This window comes from Natator depressus, chromosome 3 (assembly GCF_965152275.1).
Source record: "Natator depressus isolate rNatDep1 chromosome 3, rNatDep2.hap1, whole genome shotgun sequence".
NCBI lineage: Eukaryota > Metazoa > Chordata > Testudines > Cheloniidae > Natator > Natator depressus.
This window is the reverse complement of record NC_134236.1, coordinates 113758535-113784618: the sequence shown is the minus strand read 5'-3', so window position 1 is coordinate 113784618 and position 26084 is coordinate 113758535. Positions and strand designations below refer to the sequence as shown.

Genomic DNA, 26084 nt, shown 5'->3' with positions numbered 1-26084 from the left:
CAATAATATCACCCTGATTCAGTGCTATGCTCTGACATGACAGTGATGAAAAAGCAAAGGACAAATTCTACCTTGCATTACAGGCAGAGTTAGAGAGAGGACCATGCCACGACCTATTGTCATGGGAAACCTGAATGCCAAGGTCAGTAAGGACAACGCAAACAACGACAGAGCAATGATAAGACATGGTGTGGCATCATCAATGAAAACGGAGAGAGTTGTTGATTTCTGCAATATGAATGACCTAGTCATTGGCTGAACCCTATTTCAACATTGTGAAATTCACAAGCTGACATGGTGTTCTCCAAATGGCAGACATAAGAAGCAGATTGACGATATGATGATCATTGACAAATGGTGACACTCACTGACACGTGTGAAAGTGAGAAGGGGAGCAGATGTTGGCAGTGACCACACTTTGTGACAGCCTCCATCAAGCTAAAACTGAGAAGTGTGGGTCCACCAAACAAGGGACATAGACGTTATGACGTTGACAAGCTAAAGTCCCCTGAAATACAGAAAGCCTTCGTTCTGCAGTTAAAGAACCGGTTTCAGGCACTTGCATACAGTCAAGAGGAGGGGAATGCAGATGAGATCAACAAAAAGTGGGACAAAGTAACAACAATTTATAAACGGAGCAGTGAAACCTGTCTAGACTACAGGCAGAAGAGAAGAAAGGTGTGGATTACTCCAAGCACATGGAATGCCATAGAAACCAGATGAGCCCTGAAGAAAACAAGCTTTAGACACAAAATCCCAGAAGCTAAAAGACAAATACCACCAGCGGTATAGCAAGGCACACCGGGAGGTCAAATGCCTTGTGAGAGCGGACAAATGACATTATATTGATGATCTGGCAACACAAGCAGAGGATTCAGCTGTTTGTGGTGAACAAGGAACTGTCTACATGGCTTATCCGTGGTAAACGGCAGACACCAACAAACACTCTCATCGGGGACTAACAAGGCCACCTATTGGCACCAGAAAAAGAACAAGAAATGTACTGGACAGAGCATTTCAAAGAATTGCTGAGCAGGGAGCCACCTAAAGAGGAAGCAAACATCCAGGAGGCAGAAGATCTTGATATCAATACAGACACCCCAACTAAGGAAGAGATTGAAGCCATCAACTCCTTAAAAAATGGGAAAGCTCCTGGCAAGGATAACTTGAATGCAGAATTGTTCAAGGTAAATCCTGAGTTAGCAGCATCTATCCTGGTCCTTCTGTTTATGTCAGTTTGGGAAAGGGAAAAAGTGCCAGATGAGCAGACCAATAGGTGTTATAGTGAAGATACCAAAGAAAGGAACTGTTAGGGATTGTAATAACTGGCATGGTATAACATTTTTATCTGTGCAAAGCAAGGTATTGTGCAAGATCATAATCCAGCATATATCAGAGGCAGTTGATAGTATTCTCAGACAAGAGCAAGCTGGTTTTTGGAAAGGGCATGGATGCACAGATCAGATCTTAACTCTATGAAACATAACAGAACAATGCTTGGAACGGCAACTCTACATAAACTTAATAGACTTTGAGAAGGGTTTTGATAGCATTCACAGGACCAGCCTATGGTGAATTCGGAGGGCATATTGAATCCCTCTCCATATAATCAACATAATCAAAAGCTTCTATTCCAACTTTACATGCAATGTTGATCACAGTGAGCTCAGTTTTGAAGTCAGAACAGGAGTACATCGGGGTGAGTCATGTTTACAATCCTCTTCAACATTACCATTGACTGGGTAATGCAGTGTACAACAGAAGACATGCCAAGAGGCATTAAATAGACATCCTTCTCCTCCCTTGAAGACAGAGACTTCGCAGATGATCTCACTCCATCACATACCCAACCCCATATACAAGAAAAAACTAGACTCAACACATTCAGCCAGCGAATTTGACTGAAAATCAACCGCAATAAGACCGATATTGTGACCTTTAATATTGTCTCACCATTACCAGTACGGATAGAGGATCATGTTCTCACCAATGTAAAAACACCATCAGCCAGGAGGCTGGAACAAGCCAGGATATCTGGAACAGAATCAGTGAAGCCAGGAACACCTTCAGGAGCTTAAATACAGTCTGGAAATCATTAAAATACAGCACCAAAACCAAACTCGAGATTTATCAGAGCTGTGTACTTTCAACACTACTTTATAGTGCAGAATGCTGGGGAAATGAGAGAGTATGACATGTCCAAACTGTCTTCATTCCATACAGCCTACCTCAGAAAAATCCTCTATCTTTTGGCCCAGAACAATCTCAAACGAAGATCACACGGTGCAGCCAAGAAAATATGACACCATCATTCCCAGGAGGCTTTGGAGATGGATTGGCCATGTGTTTTAGCAGTAAGATGGACACCTGAAGGCAAGCAAAAACAAGGCTGCACGAAAACAACATGGGCGAAGAGCTGTAGAAGCAGAGCTGAAAAACCCTGGGGCACAACTGGGGAACCATTGAAAGATTTGCCAGAAACAGACAGGAATGGAGGAGCTTCGTTGCTGCCCTAAATGCCAGAGGTGTAATGGGAACAGTGATAACGGATGGTTGGTTGACTGACTGACGATGAGTATGAGGCAGTCTGTGGCAATCCATATCACTTTGTCTACTAAGCTCTTAGTAATACTTGTAAATCAGTTGTGTACTTCCATTGTCATGATTCCCTTTTACCTTAGCCTGAAAGGTTAGAGCTAATAGTTTCATCCTTAGATAGGTGCTTCCGCAGTGGCTGTTTGCAGCACACACACTAATGATGATGATGTTGTGCCAGCAGTTCCAAGTTTCTAAGAGTTTGTTTTTGAGGCTGAACCAAAAGCTTGGCATCTGTAGTCTAAAACTGGTCTTATCAATGCTCAGTACATCATCATCAGTACCTTCTTATCTGCACCCCATTTGTTTCCAGCTATGGTTTTTTATGTAAGTTCATCCTACTTCTATACATTTGTATGATTATCTATGTGACCTTTCCAAATTAATTTAATAACAAATACTACTCCTAAGAACCTACGCTTTTGAATGTGGTTTTTTTTTCTCCCCACCATAAAGAAATAAATCCCAGTCTTCCCTTTTTCCCTTCCTGGTTGAAAGCATTCCCTTAGTTTTTTGCAAGTGAGAATTTAAATCCCTAATCACTTCCCCACTTGGAAATTCTCCGGAGTGCTTCATTTGTTTTTCATATGGCTACTTTTAGTCTTCATGCTTCGTCCATATAGCACAGTCATCTGTGAAAAGGGAAATACCTATTCCCATCTGCACAATTTCTGGGAAGTTATTTATCATAATGGAAAACAAAAGAGAGCTAATAATACTCCCTTGTGGAGTTCCATGTGTAAGCATGTAGGTTTTTGATAAAGCTGTTCCCACTTTTACCTTTATAGTTCCATCACTTGAAAAGTCCCTTAGCCACCAAAACATTCTCCCTTTTATTTCAGTTTTGGCTAATTTATATTGGAGGCCTTCCCTCCATAGTATGTCATATTCTTTTTCAATGTCCAGGAAGACAGATATCATAAAGTTCTTAGTTCTTTGATTTTTTGTACTTCCATTTCTAGTCTCACTATATATGTTCAACCATGCATCTTCCTTTTATAAAACCAGTTAGTGCTGTTTATAATGTCATTTTTCTCCAACTATTCCACTGGTATAATTTTTTACCATGATTTTCCCCACACATGATATGAGGGCAAACTGAACTGCTAAGACCCTGCAGCGCCTTTATCTGAGCCTGCTGAGCTCTGATTGGCTGTCACTAGCCCTTGAAGGACCTGGTGTCACTAGCTTTTAGGATGAGTGCTCCAGTGAAGTCTTTCTAGGTAGGCCTGGAGGACCCACCTTTGTTGCTCTTTTCCTTACACCTTGCTGCTTCCTAGGGCAGGGTGTAACGGAGAAGTGTGGGCTCTAGAGAGGCTACGAAGGCCTGGTGCATCCCGTCACAACCAGATAGTTATCTTTTTCTCTTACCTTCTTCCAGAACTTAAGACCAGTGAATAGCATATTCTTCAAGAATGGTAACAGTCACATAACACACCTAGATTCAATCCTGAATGACTAAAATTATATATTTTTATTTTGAAGTCCATTAGAGAAAATATTGATAAGATTTAGAAGATAATACAGTCCTATTTCTAGGCCCTTGTGAGACCCTTAGAAATCTTAGTTACAAAAGAGAAACATTAGATGACATCAGAAAGTTTAGCCAGATATTACCATATAGAATCTCCTGGTCTTTCCAGATTCTGTCTTATGCCTCCTGTGAGAAAATATGTTCATAGATTTATTTATTTATAGGATGAGAGGGGATCATTATAATCATCTAATGTGATCACTGGCATTGACAAACATCTGTAAGCATTGTAGTGCTGGTAGGAATAACAGGCCATCAAATTTCATCTAGTAATTCCTATGTCAAGCCCATAACTTCTGATTGAGCTATAGCATATTTTTTAGAAAGACATCCAATTTTGATTTAAAAACTTCAAGGGTAAAAATCCACCATATTCTTAGGTGAGTTGTTCCATTTCATTACCCTCACTGTTAAACTTTGCACCTTATTTCTAGTTGCACTTGTCCAGCTTCAGCTTCTATACCTTGGATCTCTGAATGCCTTTTTCTGCTACATTAAAGAGCTCTCTGCTATCAAAGTCTTCTCCCCATGTAGGTTCTTGCAGACTGTGATCGAGCCATCTTTTAATTTTCTGTTGGATAAAGTAAATAAATTACGTTTCTATAGTCTCTCACTGTAGGACGGGCTTTCTAGACCTTTAATCCTTGTTGCTCTTTTCTGAACCCTTTCCAGTTGGTCAGCATCCTTTTTAAAGTGTGTACATGAGAACTGGACACAGTATTCCAGTAATAGCCTCTCTAATGCCATATACAGTGGTAATACCACCTTACTTCTCAATATTCCCCTGCTTATGCATCCAAGTGTCCCATTAGTTTTCTTAGATCTGGTCTATACTACAGACCTATATCAATAGAACTACATCACTCAGGACAGGGTCGTGGATTTTTCACTCCCCTGAGTGATGTAGTTACACTGACCTAACCACCTTCCGTAGACAATGCTATGTCAGCAGGAGAGCTTCTCCTGCCAACATAGCTACCATCTCTCAGGGAGGTGGATTAACTATGTCGACAGTTGAGCTCTCTCCCATCGGCTTAGTGTCGTCATTAAAGCACTACAGGGGCACAGTTGCATCGGTGCAGCTTATGCAGCATTTTAAGTGTAGACTTGCCCTCAGTCATAGCATCAAATTGGGAGCTCATGTTCTATTAGTTATCTATCATGACCTCGAAGTCCTTTTCAGAGACACTGCCTTCCAAAATGCAGTCCCCCCCCATCCTGTAATTGTGACCTACATTCTTTGTTCCTAGATGAACTACCTTGCATTTGGCTGTAGGAAAACAAATGTCTTCATCTCTTAAGGCTTGTGTTGTCAGCAGCTACCGGTGTGGTGCTCTGCTCTTGTTCGATGATAACAGTTGGCTGCATGCGTGTTCCCTCTGTGTGCTGCCCCAGCTCTTCACAGATAGACTTGTACACACTTGTACTAACTTTATTTTATGATCTTTTTACACTTTCTTTTTAAAGGTTATAAATTGGCAAACAGCTCTTCACATTCCACCTCAAGCTAAGCTGACTCCAGAGGCTTCTGACCTTATTATCAAACTCTGCCGAGGGCCAGAAGACCGCTTAGGCAAGAATGGTACAGATGAAATAAAAGCTCATCCATTTTTTAAAGCTATTGATTTTTCAAGTGATCTACGACAGCAGACTGCTTCATATGTTCCTAAAATTACACATCCCACAGACACATCCAATTTTGACCCAGTTGATCCAGATAAGTTATGGTGTGATGATGATAAGGACGGGAATGTAAATGACACACTTAATGGGTGGTACAAAAATGGGAAACATCCTGAACATGCTTTTTATGAGTTCACATTTCGAAGGTTTTTTGATGACAATGGCTACCCTTACAACTACCCAAAACCCATTGAATATGAATATAATAATCCACAAAACTTGGAGCAGCAATCAGATGATGATGATGAGCAGGCAGGCAAAGGGGTTCAAAATCGTGATCTAGTTTATGTTTAGCAGAGAAGTTGAAGATAGTTGAACTGTGTGTTTTGAAGTTGGGATTTTTCAAAAATCCCCTGTGATAAGAGAATTAACAGAAGATTGCTTGGGTAAATATATGCATACTTTTATTAGAAGAAAAAAAATTACCATTATCCCAGAGTTCTGTATTTTTGCTTTCTGTACATTTTGTTTCCCCAAAATGCAGGGAAATAATTTTAAAACATTAATTTATTCCAGCATTATTAATCATTCATTTAGAAAAGAACTGATGTTAGGACAAATAAATTATGAACTGAGTTTTATGATCAGTTCTTTGTACTTTAAGTACTCAATATAGGAAATAGTGATTTCTTAAAAGGAAATGTTATCTATTTGTACATAGGCTAAATTTTTTTTAAAAATCTTTGTTCCAGACTTAAACAGTTCTGCCTTGCTTTGACCAAATAGAAATCTTATCATACACTTACAAAACTATCTGATACCTCTCTGATACAAGGCTGCTATACTGTGGCTTCCCACAATATCAGGCTCCATTGTTAGCAAAATTAAGCTTGTTTGATAAGTAATTCCCAGTCAGTACAGTAACTGCATAGTATACAGCTTTGAAAATGGGAAACATCAGTCTCTGTTGTAATGTGACTATAAATGGTTTAAAAAAAAATCTTAGGGTTTTTATTTATATTTAACTTAAAATTATATTGAAAGTTATAACTAGATTTATAACTAAAACCAGTAATAGTATTTACTTAGCAGCAATTTAGCTCTCTCCCTGTCAGCCCCTCTTAAAGATGTGGGAGGAATGAAGCTTTAGAAAAAAAAAGACTGAAATCTGCTCCAACTTCATTTTTTGACGGAAGCCAAACTGCACTGTGTCTCAAACTCTGCTCCAATCAGAAAATTATAGCTTGAAAAATTGTTTTTAAAATGGTTCTATTTCTTGCTCCAGCCTTTCAGCTGGTTATGAGGAAGGATTGAGAGTATGATACATGGCTTTCATTAGGCTTTTGTGCTGCAAAGACCAGTTTTGTGTGTTAAACCTTAACCAGTTGGAAACACTGCTGTGCGTGTACCTGGGAACAAACAAGTTAAGCTGTTTGTTTCCCCCTTTTTACATTTCTGGTGTTCTGTCATTCACAGCTTAATTCAAAGCAGATTCACCTCTGTGGTATTTGATACTGCGATAGCAGATACATGTAATTCTGAATACTGGTTTCATGGTGTTCAAGCAGCAGCTAAGCAGAAGTTCTAGTGTCACAGCCTTAAGATGCAAAATTAATAAGCCTTTTGTGATGCTCAGAGGGGAACACACCACTAAACAGCTGTCCCACTCACAAGATCAGCAGTTGTTTCAGGTGTGGGAAGAAAGAGTAATGCCCATCCATCCGATAGCCAGCAGTTTTTTTGAGGGACAGGGAAATGCAGGTTGTTTTAAAAAACAAAAACCAAATTTAAACATACTTTTAAACAACCACAGTTTCCCCACTCCTGGATTGAAGTCCTGTGTGTTAATATCAATCAGAAATGTTTAACATCAGTGCCTCTTGTTTACTCTGATCATCCAGGCCATTATACTAGAATTCTTGCTCCCTAAGCATCATGAAACCACACTCAGAGCTGGTATCACAGCAGTGTAAGGAGTACATGCAGTATCACTATGGTGCTATCATGATAAATGTCTTTTAAAAATAATTTTAAGAGGAGAGTCCTGTTTCTTTAAGGATATTCACTTATCTTTCTGTTCTGAAGCATCTATCATGGTGAAAAGATATTTATGTAAAAATATCCATTCCTTATAATAAAAAAATAGCTATTTCTCTATAGTCTCAATAGGACTTGAATCAGTAAAACACAATTCAAGACCTGTGTGCCTATCTTAAAGAAAGCTGTTCTGTCTCAACATTTCTAAGATCTATAATGTTTAGCTTCAACATTATAAAATGGATGCAATATATAAATACTTCAGCTTTTTATTTTTGTTTGTAAAAATAGGCTTTATTTCACAGTAAGTAATCTTTTAAAGGACTGTCTCCATTCATCATGTTGGTAAGTGTCCCAGTAAAACTGGCAGTTTTAATCTCCTTTACTTGTCCTGCAGTAAAGTGTAACATATTACTGGTTAAAACCAATTTAATCAAGTGAGCGTTATTTGTGGGCATGTGATAAATAAAACTTCCTTAGACAATGTCACCTTTTAATTACAAATACAATTTTTATAATTGATTATCTGAGCATATTTCTCCTTTCCCAGTCCATCAGGATCTAGACTTGTGATTGGTCTTAGCCAAACAGTGATGGGTTTAGCTGAAGAAAGATGTCCTTTCCAAGGCACTTCCATTTTACATAAGGAAGTTAAATCCAACAGGAATTGCTATTAAACCAAAATAATTGAGTATTTTAAGCTAATATGCATGTACTGAAATATGAGATACCGCTCTGCCATTTTGAAACACTTACATATGTGTCCTGAGAAACTGGTAGTATTTCAAGTTTTTCTATTATCTACCATTAAATTTCTGATTCTCCTAATTTCTGAAGTTTGCAGTCCAAATGCTGCAGTACTCCATACATGTATTTCTCTCCTGGATCTCCCAGTGCATTACAGCGCTAAGTCCTGCTCTGGAAGAACAGAAAATATCCTCATAACACAATTGTTTATCTCAGCTCTCCAATGTATTTCCCTGTGCCCATGTGTGAAATTCCCATTGACTACAGAAGTAGTTCCAAACATGGATCCAGGACATGTTGTTGTAACCCTTAGTGTCTACTGTTTACAATATTGATATTTCAGTCCTTCATAAATTTTGCTCTAGAATCTTCTGGGGCATTGAAATTCAGATTGATCTTTGATCGGACTAGTTTATATTGACAACAGAGGAGAGATACTTATAACCAGCAGCTGTGAGACTGTATAATCACAGTTTTAGTTTGGACTTCTTGAAAATATTTTCAATTGTAAAGAATTAAAATGAGTGACTGTCTTTTTTTGCCTCATGTATACATATAAATTGTATTTATAAAATGTTCTGTAATCATGTAACTATTGTAAATACTGTTCTGATGTATTATTCAATTATATTCTATCCTAGGGCAGGCCCTCTTGCTGTATCTTTTCTATCTTCATATTTCTAATAGAATCAATAGAATGTATGACTAGAAAGTCATTTTGAGACTGACTTAAAAAAATCTTCTGCTGTTGCTAATTGCAAAGCTGACAGTGGGTATGATTTATTTGGACTTAATTTTGTTTAGTTATTAGCTAATGCAGTGGGTGGGTTCTTAGATGATGCTGCTGTTGTTACCCTACATACCATAAGACTCTGTTCCAAATGTTATTGGTATTTAAAATCAGACATTTAATCTGTTTGCTTTAATTCAACCAAAGCACAGAGAGAACAAATTTCAGTCAACCTAATGGTAAAAATGTTATGAGTGCCTTAATATGCTTTTGAGCAAAGGCACTAATCAAGTTTACTATTGTTTTGCGTGTGTATATATGTCTTTTGTATGATAAATGTTCTGCTGACAAAACACTACAATTTTATAAAATGACACTAGATTAAGAGAAGGAATTGCAGCCTTCGTAGACCATATAAATCCTCTTTGCATACTTCTGAATGTAACAGCTGTTGGTAATCAGTGACATTCCCTATAACTGTTTTATGAATGTTTCATTTTCTCAAAATCAGTTTCTCTAGTGTAATATCTGCTGGGATAATAAAGAATAAAGTACAGTAAATCTTTTTCCTTATAAATGGTAAATTCTGGTTCTACTAATCAAATACAAGTTAAAATTTTAAATTTTGTTCAAAAGTTGTTCGTCTTCCTCTGTTCTCTTAAATCTGTGCAAATGGCATAACAGCTCAGAACTGGTGAACTAATACATCATTATGCAGTTAACAGCAATGATGTTGTTAGCTGTAATTGGACATAGTTTGATCTGTATTCTAGAAGTTCTGTAACTCAAGTCACACAATTGTAATTTATGTCACTCTTCTTTCTCCCACTTCCACCATCAAATGATTAAAATAGCCCTGCTCAGGATCTACTTATTCAGCAGACAATGAATGGGTACACAGTCTGTATAGACTGTACATCATGGACAACTAACTTCATAAATTATTGCTTTTCTTGGAGATCTAGAGGAAGCGCAGTTCTTAAATTATGAAATCCATTTCTAGCATAAGAATGCTATCCAAATATAGGACATTGACTTTTTCTTTAATAGGCTTCAGCTTAAAGTGCATATCTAAAAATGAAAACAGGAGCATAAATCCATGCTTTACCAAAGCGGTATGTTACATGCTAGCTTCTCTACTAGAGTTAGATCTCTTGGGCTTGAAATAAAATATAGTGATAGTTTTGATGTTCTTGAGTGGCTGGTAAACTCTGCAGGGACCATGCGACAGAAACACAGAGGCTCTGCAAAGGAACTTTTTAAACATATACACATTTTACTCTCAGAAGCATAAAAGATTTACACATCTATGGGAAAAACAACAAGCATCTAAATGGAAATCCTCACTTAGGCTGATGTCACCCCTCTGGTTTGGTTCTGAAATCTGTCCATGTTCAGGGTATGTGAAGACTCCCATGTCTCCAGTGCAGCAAGTCCTTGCTGCTGGTGGTAGTTAGCCCCCTACCCACAAGCCCTCTTACTTACTTACCTATACATCGACTTGGTCCTAAGCCCCACCATGAGATCCCCTGTTCCAACTAGGCTCACCTACTAACGCTTTGTGGTTCACAAGGAGGGCCTGGTCAACCAAGACACATCATTAGCAAGTCAGTAGTCCTTAAGGTCAGTCTGGATGGGTCAGCCTGTATTAGATCTCCAAGGTGAGGAAAGCTTCCTTCTCCAGCCTTGTTATGCATCACCTTTGGCTATGCGTATATCAGTTTAAACAGGCTCTTGACAATGTAGGTCCATACACAAACTGGAAGTTCTGCTCCACAATGCAGGTTTGCAACCCCCCTCCCCGTATAGAAAGGATATGGACAAATTGGAGAGGGTCCAGCAGAGAGCAAAGAAAATGATTAGGTGGTTGGAGCACCTCACTTATGAGGAAAGGCTGAGGGAACTGGGCTTATTTAGTTTGCAGAAGAGGGAGGGGGGATTTGATAGTAGCCTTCAACTACCTGAAGGGGGGTGCCAAAGGATGGAGCTAGGCTGTTGTTCGTGGTGGCAGATGACAGGACAAAAACTAATGGTCTGAAGTTGCAGTGGGGGAGGTCTAGGTTGGATATTAGGAAACACAATTTCACCAGGAGAGTGGTGAAGCACTGGAATGGGTTACTTAGGGAGGTGGTGGAATCTCCATCCTTAAGAGATTTTTAAGGCTTGCTTGACAAAGCCCTGGCTGGGATAATTTAGTTGAGGTTGGTCCTGCTTTGAGCAGTGGGTTGGACTAGATGACGACCTGAGGTCTCTTCCAACCCTAATCTATGATTCTATGAAAACAAAATGGAATTCATAAAATGACATTCCCAAACCCTCACACAGGTTCCTTCCATTAATTTGAGAGGTGCTTTGTGCTGGTCTTGCATATCTTAGTGAAGAAATCCAGCAGAAGAGAGAAATATAATGGCTCTGCTCTGAAATATGTATTTGAATAAAAAATGGTTTTGAAATGTTTTATTCTAAAAAAATAATTTCAACTGGCATGTAAAGAAACTGGAGAATGGCCAGGGGGTTGCTAAAGGCAACAGAGCACCCTTGCTCTTGTCATAACCATACAGCTAAGGGTAGCCTAGAATTCCTCCTTATCTGTAAGGGGTTAAGAAGCTCAAATAACCTGTTTGGCACCTGACCAAAAGGGCCAATGGGGAAAGAAGATACTTTCAAATCTGGGGGGGAGGCTTTGTTTGAGGGTGTTCTCTTGGGAAGCAGAGAAGCATCAGGTCAGAAAACTCCTCCTCCTATAAACCAATCCTGAGCCAGTCTCTAATATTACAAAAATAGTAAGTAAAGCCAGGCAAGGTGTGTTAGATTATCTTTTGTTTTAGCTTGTATATTTTCCCTTTGCTAGAGGGAGGTTTATTCCTGTTTTTTGTAACTTTGAACTAAGCCTAAAGGGAGTTCCTCTGTGTTTGTGAAATTTTTGTTACCCTGGAAAGTTATCTTCCGTCCTGATTTTACAGAGGTGACATTTTTACCTTTTCTTTAAATAAAATTCTTCTTTTAAGAACCTGATTGATTTCTCTATTGTCCTAAGACCCAGGGGTTTGGGTCTGTGATCACTTTGTAACAAATTGGTTAGGATATTATTCTCAAGCCTCCCCGGGAAAGGGGGTGTAAGGGCTTGGGGGGATATTTTGGGGGAATAGGAACTCTTAAGTGTTCTTTTCCCAGATTCTTTGTTAAATCACTTGGTGGTGGCAGCGTACCCTCCAAGGGCAAAGAATTTGTGCCTTGGGGAAGTTTTAACCTAAGCTGGTAGAAATAAGCTTAGGGGGTCTTTCCTGCGGGTCCCCACATCTGTACCCTAGAGTTCAGAGTGGGGAGGGAAGCCTGACAGCTCCTGACTGCAACTTTAGCAGAGTCCTGTCTATGCATATTTCAAGCACTTATTTAGATTTAAATTGGTTAGAAACTTAGCTCAAGCAAAATCAAAGTATAGCACTCAATCTTAAATAAGGTTTCCGAGTAACAGCTGTGTTAGTCTGTATTCGCAAAAAGAAAAGGAGTACTTGTGGCACCTTAGAGACTAACCAATTTATTTGAGCATAAGCTTTCGTGAGCTACAGCTCACTTCATCGGATGCATACTGTGGAAAGTATAGAAGATCTTTTTATACACACAAAGCATGAAAAAATGGGTGTTTACCACTACAAAAGGTTTTGTCTCTCCCCCACCCCACTCTCCTGCTGGTAATAGCTTATTTAAAGTGATCATTCTCCTTACAATGTGTATGATAATCAAGTTGGGCCATTTCCAGCACAAATCTAGGTCCCCCCCCCCACTCTCCTGTTGGTAATAGCTATTACCAACAGGAGAGTGGGTTTGGGGCGGGGGAGGGGAGAAAACCTGGATTTGTGCTGGAAATGGCCCAACTTGATTATCGTACACATTGTAAGGAGAGTGATCACTTTAGATAAGCTATTACCAGTAGGAGAGTGGGGTGGGGGGAGACAAAACCTTTTGTAGTGGTAAACACCCATTTTTTCATGCTTTGTGTGTATAAAAAGATCTTCTATACTTTCCACAGTATGCATCCGATGAAGTGAGCTGTAGCTCACGAAAGCTTATGCTCAAATAAATTGGTTAGTCTCTAAGGTGCCACAAGTACTCCTTTTCTTTTAATCTTAAATAAGTATCTTAAATAATATCTGCTTTAGGGGGTTGCACTGATTTAATTAAATCAGTTTGTATGCATTTAGCTAAGTCAATGCAACCAGTCCTATGTCTCCTGAGTGAAGCTGGAAGTACTGTACTACAGAGAATGATAGAATTACTTTACATTTAAGAAATGGAGGACAAAAAAAAAATTGGGGGGGATTAGTAGGAGTGTGAACATGGCTCACAACTTTGTAACATCACTTAAAAGTTTTAAACAAAGTAGAGATTATTCTACTGGGCCTTCAATTTCAGGGAGTCCAACAAAGATTCCTTGTAGCGGGGACAAATGGAGCTTGATGCAGCACTTCCAACTGCACTTCCTCACCTAAAGTGCAGAGCAGGCACAGCTTGTATGGTATACCTTGAGTGGGAAACAAGGCACATCACCTCAGGCTCCACGTATTCTGCCCCCCAAACAACAATGGAGGAAAAGGTAAAAAGGATACATCACACATTCAGACTCTTATTGTGCCACACACTTATAATTTTTCAAATTCCCTTCTTCCTAAATAAGAATGTATTCCAAAAATTTTAACAATTTAAACCATTATGATGTAATTTTATTGCCATTCAGTCTGACTTGATTAAAGGACACTGCCAGGTTAAAAGTGATATCTAAAAGACAAATGCTCTTACTTGTATTACTCATATTGTAGATTAGTAATGCTAATGATTTTCAAAACAACTTTTTATTATTTATATTTGTTTATGTATCTTACTCCACCGGAAATCAAAAGGATTTAGTTCTGCTTTGATTTATAGTAATTTTCTAATAGATTTCACTTTTAGGTTCTAATGCACTATCACAGTGCTGGAATGCTCAGTGGCAAACACTGCAAGATAGTTTTAAAAAAATTCCATTGTATTTTTGTATGAATATTTGTTTGTCTTGGATAAACTTTTTTTAAAAAAACTAAAGCCAGTCCTAGAAGGAGCTGAGAGTGTGTGTTCGCATGTGTTCCCTTATCAACTGTTTGTGAAGTCAAGGCCAAATCTAAAGTGACAGTTCCCCTTTAAACAGAAACATTTAAAAGAGACTCAGCTGCCCTAACTGAGCCACAAATGGCAGAACAAGTGAAAGCCATGTCAGCAAAAATATGATTACCTTGATCAATCAGTCCTTCTGTCCTCAAATAGATTGCGCCAATCACAACACTTCTTGTATCCTGGCCTTCCTTCTCCGTGTGCGGCCATGTCTTTTCACGATAAAATCTTCCCATCTCTTTGGAGGTTGGCTGAGTGGTTGTTTCAGTTCCTGACATCGGTACCACTCGGTGACAGCTGCAGTCCATCGATTGTCAGTGAGCCTCACTATATGCCCTGCCCATCACATTTGATTATGCCTTCTCTTAACAACGATATCCTGCGCTCCACTCTGCTGTCTGATCACTTCATTGGGGACTCGGTCGCGGATTGAAATTCCCAGAATTCTTCTTTCCATCACCCTCTCTGTTACAGACAGTTGCTGCTTCTCTGTCTTCCTCAGCACCCATGTTTCGCTGCCGTACAACATTGCTGGCAGTACTGTTGAGTTGAAGAAGCTGGCACGTGTTGCCTTGTTGATTTTTCCTTGGAGGACATCCTTGATAAGAACTGAATGCACACCAACCTGCTTGCTCTCTTTCCGAGAATTCACCTTCCTGATTGGGGTCACGTTAATTTCTTGGTCCAAATACACATATTGCTCAACCTAAAAATGTTCAGCTTGGTTTGTTTCTGAGGGTAACAGGCAGACATTTATTGATTTCTTTAAAGCAACTGAGTCTCCCAACACTGCCCAGTAGCAAAATGAGGGAAAGCTTTAAGTACTAGAGCTACTGCCCACACACCACTTTTTGGGATGCCGAATCCTTCGTTTTGAGGGTGTTTTTTTGCTTGCATGGTTTGGGGATTGATGGATGCCAAAAACGTTTTCCACTATAGACAATATAATAGCTAATGCCAGCCCTGACTACAACTTTACTGTCAGCCAAAACTAGCTATCATAAATATAAAGGGAAGGCTAACCACCTTTAAATCCCTCCTGGCCAGAGGAAAAAATCCTTTCACCTGTAAATGGTTAAGAAGCTAGGATAACCTCACCGGCACCTGACCAAAATGACCAATGAGGAGACAAGATACTTTCAAAAGCTGGGAAGAGGGAGAACATCAAAGGGTCTGTGTGATGCTTTTGCCGGGGACAGAACAGGAATGGAGTCTTAGAATTTAGTAAGTAATCTGGCTAGGTATGGGTTAGATTATGATTTCTTTAAATGGCTGAGAAAATAGCTGTGCTGAATAGAATGAATATTCCTGTCTGTGTGTTTTTTGGTAACCTAAGGTTTTGCCTAGAGGGATTCTCTATGTTTTGAATCTAATTACCCTGTAAGGTATTTACCATCCTGATCTCACAGAGATGATCCTTTTCTTTTTGCTGTTTCTTCTATTAAAATGTTTCTTTTCAAGAACTGAATGCTTTTTTTTAATTGTTCTAAGATCCAAGGGCTTGGGTCTGTGGTCACCTATGCAAATTGGTGAGGATTTTTACCAAACCTTCTCCAAAAAGTAGGGTGCAAGGGTTGGGAGGATTTTTGGGGGGAAAGATGTTTCCAAACAACGTTTTCCCAATAAACCCAGATGAAGTTTGGTGGTGGTAGTGGCAGTCTAAGGACAAAGGGTAAAATAATTTGTACCTTGGGGGAAGTTTTAACCTAAGCTGGTAAAAGTAAGCTTAGGAGGCTTTCATGCAGGTCCCCACCTCTGTACCCTAGAGTTCAGAATGGGGAAGGAACCTTGACGCTAGCTGTTACTGATTTGCCCAGGGCTTGCTTTGAAGAGTTGCATGGTGAGAACACAGCTGACTGAGCTGTTGCTAAATTCTCTAGCTATGTTTGCATTGGTGGTTCAATGATAAGACTTCTTACCCACCATGCAGGAAGCCTGGGTTCGATTCCTGGCCCGTGCAGTTATGAGTATCTTTTTCGTTCACATTCACAAGTACAAGAGCGAGCGGAGCCAAGATACTGTTTGTTGTTCTCTGCTCAGGTTCCCCACTGACGGGAGATTGCAGACCCCGGGAAGGGCGGGGGACGCGCCACGCGCTGCCAGCGGAGCCCCTCCCAGAGCCCTAAGCAGGGGCTCCGATCCAGGCTCCCCCGCCCTCACGCTGCAGCAGGGGAAGGGCGGGCACACCGCGCGAGGCTTCCAGGAAATGACGCAGGCAGATTTGCCTTCGAACGGGGGCGGGGTAGTGGGAGGAGCTGGGGTCGAGGTGGGGGGGTGCGCGCGAGTAGCGCCGCCGTTACGGAGCTGACGGAGCGCGCTGGAGGCGGGTGAGTGTCAGCGCGTCCCTTGCCCCGGCCCGGCAGGGGCTCCCGGGTCTGTGGAGGCTCCGCTGCCCGCCGTTCCTCCCACGGGGTCTCCTCAGCTCCCATCCCCGAACTGCCATTGGACCTCAGGGCGCTTGCGTCGCCACCCCCCTCTTCCCCGCGCCGCGAGCTGAGGCGACGGGGGCTGGGAAGGTGCCGGGCTCCGGATGGGGCGGGGCTGTGTGTGTGTGTGTGTGTGTGTGTGCGCGCGGGGCCGGGGCCGGGGCCGGGCTTGCTGCGGGTCCTCGGCTTACCGGGGCGGCGGGGAGGCCGCTCCTCTCCCCGTGGCAGGCGCCTCCAGCTCTCCCCCGCCTCCCCCCATCCAGGCGTGGCGGGCGGCCCTAGGCGAGTCGGGCACTTCGTGCCTTTGTGCCCACTCCTGGCTGCAGCTGACCTAGCGCCTTAGGTCGGGTTTGGGGGAGAGGAGCGCTGCGGGGGCCGGTGTCCCGGTGAGGGTGGTGATCGGCGTATGCAGCATGTATCGATGTTATTCCCTTGTCATCCCAGAGGGGATTTCTTCCCTCCGACCCCCGGAGTTGGGGTGGTGGTGAGGTCATGGCTGAGAGACCCGGGACGGGGAGACACAGTTAGGGAAATCGTTTTCGGTGTGAATTGGAAATCTCTTTTCTTCCGAGAACAAAACAAATGGAAGAAAGTCTGTCTTGGACTGCTTCTTGAGGCTGTGTAGACTAGACAGTGTTCCTAGCCTGCCTCGCTCATTTCACATCTCAGATTAAGGCGTTTTGATAAGTAAGCAAGTTTCAAATGAGGCCTCTGTCAATAAAAAGGATCACAGTGAAGTAAAAGCTCCTTTAATATCCCACCCCATCGCTAGTTGCTATTAAAGTATTTGCTAATTTAACTTTTTTCAAAGTTCTCCACCATAGCTGTGCACTCTAAACAGCCCAATTTTTATAACATCCTGCAATCCATTGTCATTCCTGACATTATTAAAACCTTTTTAAAGACTGTGATCAAACTGCATTTTCTATGTGAGTAGCTACGGTAATTGCTGTTAACATCTATACCAGTCATACTTATGACAACTTGCTATGTGCAGCCCTTATCACATGTGCTTTCGTTTTCCTGATAAAGTCAGAGGCGGATAAAAGTTTTGTGGGGCCCTGGGTCAGAGCAAGTGGGGGCCCCTCCCTACCCATTCCACCTGCAGTACCCCTGGTGCTCCTGCTGAGGAAATGGGGTTGGGGTGCGGGGTCTTCCCTTGCTCCCGGGCAGGAGCAGCGGGCATTGCAGGGCAAGCCCCTGTGCCCCAGCCCCGCTCCCTGGCGGGAGCAGCAGGCAGAGCAGGGCAAGCCCCTGCTCCCCAACCATGCTCCCTAGGAGCGCCAAATGAGTGGGGTCAGGACGTGGGGATGCTCAATTGGCTGGGGCTCCTGGCACAGGCCCTGTTGGCCTACTGGCTAATCCGCACTGGATAAAGTATGAATTAATATTTTAGATTTCACACGTACTCTTTTGTTTATATAGAAAAACTTTGACTTGGCACTTGTCTGTTAGAAGTCCTTTTTTATTTTCTCCTGTCAAGTTTGAGTCTTTCAAATGAGTCGGTACAGAATGCTGCTTACTTCCTTACCTCAGAGGGTCTGACATGCATTTAGGCAACCAATCTTGAAACACAGACCTTTTCAGTTAGTAAAATAAGAGAAGCTGTTCCAGAATAAACTTTTTTTTTTTTTTTTTTTTTTAAAGATGCACACCACTTCAATCTATTAGGAAATAAACCACTGGCACACTTCAGAAAAGCACACGTGGCTGGGGGGAAAAAAAAACAATGGAAGCACGAACCAGAATACGTAGCGCACAGAGCAAACACATGCACCTAATTTCACATCTAATATTCCATGTTGGCAACTAAAGATACAGTTGCCAAACTTAACAAATCCACTTGCTGATATTGAGGACCCCCATGAGTTGAGAGAGTACTAGGGGACTTTCCATCTGTTTTTTCTGCAGAATTTAAACTTTTTTTTTAAATGTTGATCTTCCAGCTAAAAAACTTTCTGAATGTGAACTGATACCATGGTTTTCCTGAGTGTGCATAACAAATTGAAATAATAGAAACTGCCTAAGGCCCCAAAAAACCTGGCTCTAGCTCAGTCTAAGCAGCCAGGTTGTGTGATGAAAAGTTCCTCTGGGTGTGGAAAAAAAATTCTTAGGCCTCTTTGTAGCATTGGAACTCTTCCATTAATGTTACTCTGGCCCTAGGACTGTCTCTGTCCCACTTGTGGCGCACAGTTTGTGGATAGAGTAGCTGGTGGATCCATGTAGTAGTTGATAAAGCAGTCAGGCACCCACGTACCAGCTTCATATGGTATGTTGAATACCATTGTGGAACTGGGTTTGATTAAACTCGGTATGTGTGTTGGGAGGTAAGGGGTGTTCAGCCACTATATAGACTTCCCAGATCTTGTATGGTGAAATTACACTGATTTGGCTATTTGAGGGCTCTTCTATGGAGAAAAAAAGCATGATTTGTCCTTAATATGTGTGAACTACTACTTTTAATCTCAAGGATTAACAATGGGATTGCAAATGCCAAAGCCTCATTCTTTATCTTAAATTACCATGAGTCTTAAACCCTTGCCCTGCTGGACACACCAAACTCTGGCTGCACTTCAGGCGCTTGAGGCAAGTGGACTAAAGTCTGTGGCTAGTGACAGGATGATTTGTCAAGAGCTGTAATTGTATTTCTATATTAGTAATCTCTGGGAAATCCTATGCATTGTATTCTGAATAAATTTATTTTAATTCTGAAACCTTTTTTGGGGATTCAGCATAGCATTACATTTAAGAGGGCAAAATTCAATGTGGATTCTTTGCATTGTTTCCTGCCTGGTGGTGACTTTACAGACTCATCTTCACCGTAGTGGCTTTGTTTGTAGATAACTTCATAGAATACAATTCGGGGAATGGTTCTAATTGATAAAAGTACTATGTAGACTATCTGCTTTATCATCGTCTAGTGCCACTGTGCACACGTAAGTTAAAATATTTTGTCTAATAAAGGAGTTTTCCTTTATTTTAGTGTAGTCATAGATTTGCATATGCTTGTTTGTATATGGAACCAGTCTGGGACAGTTCTGAAAGACAATATGTATTTCCGATTATCTAATTCTATAGCAGTAAAGGTAAAGAGGAAATAGTGTTGAACAGTCCACTTAATTTACATAATCTAGTCTTGTTCTTTAAAAGACATTGTAGAATATGGTGCTCCACTAAAATGGTAACAAGCACAGTTTAAATATCTAGGATCCAGTGTGCTATCCAACAATATAAATGAAGAAAAATTGATAGTAAAACTGTGGTGCAAATATGAATGTATTATGCATTGGTATTTATGAAAATCATCAATCTCAAAACAACAACTTGTCACACTCTAGGACACAAAATTTGAAAGAAAAATTATATGCCGCTTTGGCATTTTAAATTAGCCTACATTACTAAGGCAATTATCCTATGTCCACGCTGCAGTTCACGGTGTGATTGCAGCACACCATACCTGTATTATCTTTACCCATGTTAGTACAGATAAAATTGGCAGTGTAGATGGAGTGGCACAAGCTTCAGAGCAGGCTAGCAAAGTGAGTATGTACCTATTTTTAGCTGTTTTGTCTATCTGTACTGCAATCACACCTTGAATTGCTGTGTAGACATAACCTTGATTACAGGCTAAACCTTGGTCAGCAAATCGATTAAATTCTGTTAGCGTTGCCTCTTTAGCACCCACATCTAAACTGACAGCCCTCAGATAACTTCTGGAGAAACACTTGAGTTTTGTTGAAACAAGCAAAAATCCACTGATTTAACTGTCTCTCTTCCTACTCTCATTCTCTGCCTATTTTATTCCTTTGCACATTGTTTACTTCCTTCATTTTTCTTTAACTTGGGAAATTCATTTAGTAGACCAGCACAGCATCCATCTTTTGTGTTCTTACCCCCATTTTCCTGGCTAGGCATTCCATGCCTTCTTTTCTTTCCATTAAGGGATCATTCATTTCCTTTGTTTCCTCTCTGTTCTTTGTGACTCCACATATTTGGAAGAAAAAACGCTCATATGGTTGAACTGTTTGTTCCCCTGCACAGATTTCTAAAGAATGCCTGCGCTGTATTTATTGTATATGGCTATGGTGTAGTTTTCTTCCTTTTTATTTTGGAAGCCTAGTTCTACATTAGTAACATGCCATTACTTGATTTAAAATGTTTAGTAGCATCTTGCTTAACTTGTTATTTCAGCAGGTTTAGTCATCAGTTAAAATTCATGGGACAGGCAAACAGGTGTATCTGGTAGGATGACACATGTGGAAATGCTTGATCTTGAATATTGCTATTAAAACCTGTGGTAATATCTGTAGTGATCCTTGATGAACTTTATGTATTTTCTCCTACATAACAAGAGATCCTTACATAGATTTCTTCTGAAAACTTAAGTTAAAACCTTTTTCCAAAATCTAAATTAGGTGTTCCATGAAAGGGAACTAGGCATCATTGAGTACATCTACAGAGCATGTGGCCGTGAGCCTCGCAGCCTGGGTCAACAGGCCTGCTCTTTATATTTAAAAAAAAAAAAAAAAAAAAATGCTGTATAGGGAACTCTCCATAGGCCTCAGAGCTGGAACCACAAATTCATAGCACTGTCTCTGCAGCTATTTGTGGAGTGCAGGGATGATCCTTATAAGCTCCTTGTAAGCAAGTAGTTATTAAGTGAGGTGAAACTTGAGGGGTACGCAAGACAAATCAGACTCCTGAAAGGGGTACAGTAGTCTAGAAAGGTTGAGAGCCACTGCTTTAGTCCAGGCTTTAGAAAAATAACCTTAAATTACATTAAAAGAATATTAAGGTTACAAAGCCATGTGTTCGAAAATTAGGAAATATGAGAATTAAATGTTGCCTGTGTACTCTTACTTTGTCTCCCTGTGTGTATGTATTATGATAGTCTTTAATTGTGTAGTAATGTACTATTTTTATAGAGCTCTGCCTCATTCAATGCATAGGATGGAACAGGCTCCATGGATGAATCAGGCTTATATAGGGAAGGCAGTTGTCTGTAGGACACCTACCTTATTTGTTGAGAATTTAGAAAGTGTGTAATGAGTGAAATTACAGCGAGAGAATGGTCCCATGACTAAGGGAATTAAATGCTACCCCAGAGAAATAGGTTCTATCCCTATATTTGCCACAGAGTTTCCATGTAAGGTGGAAAATCACTTAAAAGCAAGTTTTTACAGTAGAGCAATACGCATGTGTTCTTTACTTTCTAGGTGCCCAGTATGATACACTGGAGCCAGATTTTCAGAAATGCTGGGTGTTCACAGCTGCAACTGGTCAATGGGAGTAGTGCTTTGAACATATATAGCACTGTAAAAATGGAAAGTATTCTGAAAAGTCAGGTCCGAGGTGTCTCAAGCTGGGCACCCAAAATTAGTGGACACTTTACTGTTTCAGTTTTAATCTCTGTGCCTCAGTTTGTCCTCTGTAAAATGTGGATAAAACCATCTAATCTCATAATGGCATTAAGAAAAATTCATTGTTTGTGAACCTCCCAAATACTTTGAGAGAATCACAGAAATATTCATGAAGAAATTAATAATCTTGTATTCATGCAGAATTTGGATGGTGTGTCCTCCACTTGTTGAATGTGGAGGAAAAAATAAATAGTGAATAACTCTCTTCATTGAGTCAGGGTCCTGTGGAAAAATAGTATGTAATTAAAGACTACCATAATACATATGCACAAGGAGGCAAATTAAGGTTGTACATGAAACCTTAATTCTGGCACTTCCTAACTTTTAAGTGTTTGTCTTTTCGGTTTTTAAATGTAAAATAATGAATGGTGCAGAGCATAGATTCTGACTCCATGGGTGCTCTGGGGCTGGAGCACCCATGGGGAAAAATTAGTGGCCGCTCTGCACCAACCAGCGGCCAAGCTCCCCTCACCCCCTGCCCCACCTCCTCCCCTGAGCACGCCGTGTCCCTGCTTCTCCGCTTACCTCCCAGCTGTTTGGTGACACTTAGGACTTTCCAGGAGGGAGAGGGAGGAGCGGGGATGTGTCATGCTCAGGGGAGGAGGCGGAGAAGGGGCAGGGACTTGGGGAAAGGGGGTGGGGTGAGGGGCGGGGGGGTGTCGAGCACCTATTGAGAACAGTGGAAGTCAGCGCCTATGGTGCAGAGAACGTTGCTTGGGAGTGTATGTTCTACCTGTGTCGTCATAACACAAGACCAAGAGGCTATTCAGTGAAACGGAACATAGCAAATTCCAAAATTTTTAACATAATTAGGTTTGGTAACTCATTGCCACAGGATGTTAAAGCCAAGGATTTAGCAAAACTCAGAGAGATTGAACATTGATATGTGTAACAGGAATATCCAGAGTTTTCATAGTTAATGCTAATAAAAAGAGTATTGGAACTGAAATAAAACCTCACATTTCAGGTTTTGGGTGATCTCGGTTAGAGATTAGGATGAGACCTCCATGGGGGGTGGGGGGCAGATTATCCCAGGTCTGCCTACTTTGTGGTCTCTTCCACCTTCCTCTGCAGCATCTGGTTCTAGCTACTGATGGAGACAGGATACTGACCTAGATGGGTCAGAGATCTGATCCAGTATAGCAGTTTTACTTTGAATTTCAATACAAACTGTTTTTAAATCTCAGATTTGGGGGATTATAAAAATGTATTGTCAATTATAATCCACTTTCTAAATAAATATCTGTTCTTGTTTAGCTTTTAGAAAAAAGTTTTAGAAATGGGGTGGTGTTCAGATGTCAGAGAGGTCTTACTCACATATGGCTCTATTTCAGATGAGGTAGACGGCTGTTCTCTTCTGAGAACAAGACCAATCGAGGTGATGGGAAGGATTCTGTATGGTACCCATCTGTGTGCTTCTCATATTGAGACTCTGTCAGATAAATCATGCTTGGGACCTAACTCAGTGACTTTAGCATCTAACAGTTTCCTGAAGTCAGTGCTTGTCTTCTTTTCTTATGGGATTAGGACACAAGGAGATGAGAAACTTTCCAAGTATATGAACAAGGTGACTCTGACAATTAACTTTTATTTTGTTTATATTATTCTGCACTACTAATAGGAAATTATGTCAAATTAAGAAACAAGCTGACAATGTTTGGTTATGTGAAAAACTTCAGCAGTTTGTCTAGTAGTTTTACAGAAGATGCTTTACCCTTGACTGATGTCCCATCTCTGAATCTGGAGCTGTGCCAGACCAAAGGTACTAACTATTGTGTAGCTATTTAAAAAAAAAAAAAAAATCTTAGAAAAGGCATATTTAAATATATCGGCAGCAACTGCAGCATCTTGAACACATTTGCTGCTGTTTTTCCAAAGTTTCTTAAATATTTGTTTTTCAGTTCCCACTCAAATACCTGTTTTCTTTGTAGATATTTAAGTCTTTGAATCCCTGATCCAGGTCTTCATTTCCCTCTTTTCTATGCATTGAAGGATGCATGTTTTTCATTCCGCTGTTATTTATAGAGGCACTAGTTGCATATACTTTGTGCTTAGACTCTTAACACAGTACAAATGAGTGTGTTCACAGTACTTGGTTTGTTCTTCTCACTAGAACCCCTCTTCCTTTCTATTTTCCTCAGTCCTATAATCAAATAAACTAGTCTAAGCAGCAGTTGTGATCCTTTAACATTTAAATTCTTTCTGAATGTTATCTGGTGAATTTTAGAAATCTTTACACCTTTCCAGTTCTGTGTTGTTCTGGGGAAGGTAGATACTTACAAAGAAAGACGTTTTGCTAAAAAAAATATGCTCCAGGGAGGATATGTTGTTTGAGTATTGGAGGTGCATTTTTGTACAGACCACATAGTGCTGCTTTCCGTCCCTTACCCTGCCTCCTTCACTAAATCTCAGTTCAGGTTGTGTACTACAATCAGAATATGCTGCTTTCATTACATTTCTCACTCAGAATCTTGCAGAGGGATCTACATGAGAAGTCAAGAAAGAAGGGAATAGCAGAGGAGAATAATTAGAATGCTCCTATAAGCCTCTCTTCTAAGGTGGAACGTTACTTTTGTTAAATACAGACAAGATAAGGAAACAATAGGAGACCCAGAACTACAGGAAACAAGATTTAGAATTTCCATTTCCTGAGATTGTCCTGGAAAGCTAGACAATGTCCTTCGGTGTGTTCTGACATGTTAAAGATTTTGGCTGCGTTTGTTTTCAACTTGTACCTTCTCAGTGGCCACTTCCTCCTGCTAGCTCTGTAATCTCTGCATGTGTAGGAAGAAGATAGTGCTGTAAGGCTAGTAGGTGGCTATATAGGTGGGGGAGCACCTTTATTCAAGCCTGAAGTCTCCAGGGGTGGAAGGGCCCCTTATTTGACTTTTTTTTTTTTTTAATAGTAAGTTCAGTGAAATAAAAAACCTACAGAGCTCATGTAATATTAATGATGCTGGAGTACCAGCAATAAAATCACTCACTTTGACCCTAGGCACCCCTGTATTTGCACCCTAAACACAGAGTGCAATAATATTTGTACAAAGTATGCGTTGAGGTATCATATGAAAGCTTAGACTCTTGTTGTTAATATAACTGTAAACTGCATGTGTAAACATTATATGTGAAGTTATGAATTCTCTTTAATGTTACTAGAACACGTTTAAAACCAGACAGCCTTGCCTAGATGAAGATAATAAACAGGTCTGTCCTAAACAAAGGAGTGTTTCCATAATAGCAGTAAACAAAGCTGTCGAACTGAACCATTGAGAGTTACCCTGATCCTGAACTTGAAAGATTGAGAATTATCAAGGTTCGTGCACCCCAGAGAGAGACAGGAGACTGAATCTCCAGCAGGCCTTTCTGACTTGTAAGACAAAGACATTCCCTTTGGGGATATAAGGAATGGAGAGAGACTCCATCTTTATCTTTCACCTTAGGAGACAAAGAAACCAAGCAATTTGATCTCTGTGATGGGTCCTGGCTAGGCCTGCTAGTAAGGAGATTGTTGGATGAAGAATCCATCTTGAACAAAGACTGTATCTTGTATAAGTTTTAGATTTTTAGATGTTCTCACGTATTTGCTTGTAAACATCTCTTTCTTCATCTCCCTGACTTGGTATCATTTAATCCATTCTATTTTGTAAATAAACATGTTGGCTTTTATTGTTGTCCTGTGTTGGTGTCCCTAGCCTCTGTTTGCTAGAAGCTGGGAACGGGCAACGGGATGAATCACTTGCTGATTACCTGTTCTGTTCATTCCCTCTGAAGCACTTGGCATTGGCCACTGTCGGAAATAGTAGGCTAAATGGACCTTTGATCTGACC

The 26084-nt window shown here is 40.6% G+C and overlaps 2 protein-coding genes across 10 annotated transcripts in view; both read left to right on the top strand.

Annotated features, from left to right (window-relative positions):
• Positions 1 to 9820, top strand: part of LATS1 (large tumor suppressor kinase 1) — a 39243-nt gene extending 29423 nt beyond the window's left edge. For all 6 annotated transcript variants that reach the window (XM_074948599.1, XM_074948601.1, XM_074948600.1 and 3 more), the window contains one exon: positions 5597 to 9820. In XM_074948599.1, coding sequence (XP_074804700.1) covers positions 5597 to 6106 — 510 coding nt within the window. In that variant the 3' untranslated portion in view covers positions 6107 to 9820. The remainder of the gene's footprint in view (positions 1 to 5596) is intronic.
• Positions 9821 to 16662: 6842 nt separating this feature from the next.
• KATNA1 (katanin catalytic subunit A1) overlaps positions 16663 to 26084 on the top strand; it is a 30441-nt gene continuing 21019 nt past the window's right edge. The window contains exon 1 of one of the 4 annotated variants that reach the window (XM_074948590.1): positions 16663 to 16738. Coding sequence is in view for 2 of the 4 variants with exons in the window: in XM_074948589.1 (XP_074804690.1) it covers positions 23816 to 23824 (9 nt within the window). In the remaining 2 variants the exon portion in view is untranslated. Of the gene's footprint in view, positions 16739 to 16907; positions 16928 to 23666; positions 23825 to 26084 lie in introns of those variants that run through there. The other 3 variants (XM_074948591.1, XM_074948589.1, XM_074948588.1) reach the window with 3 other exon arrangements.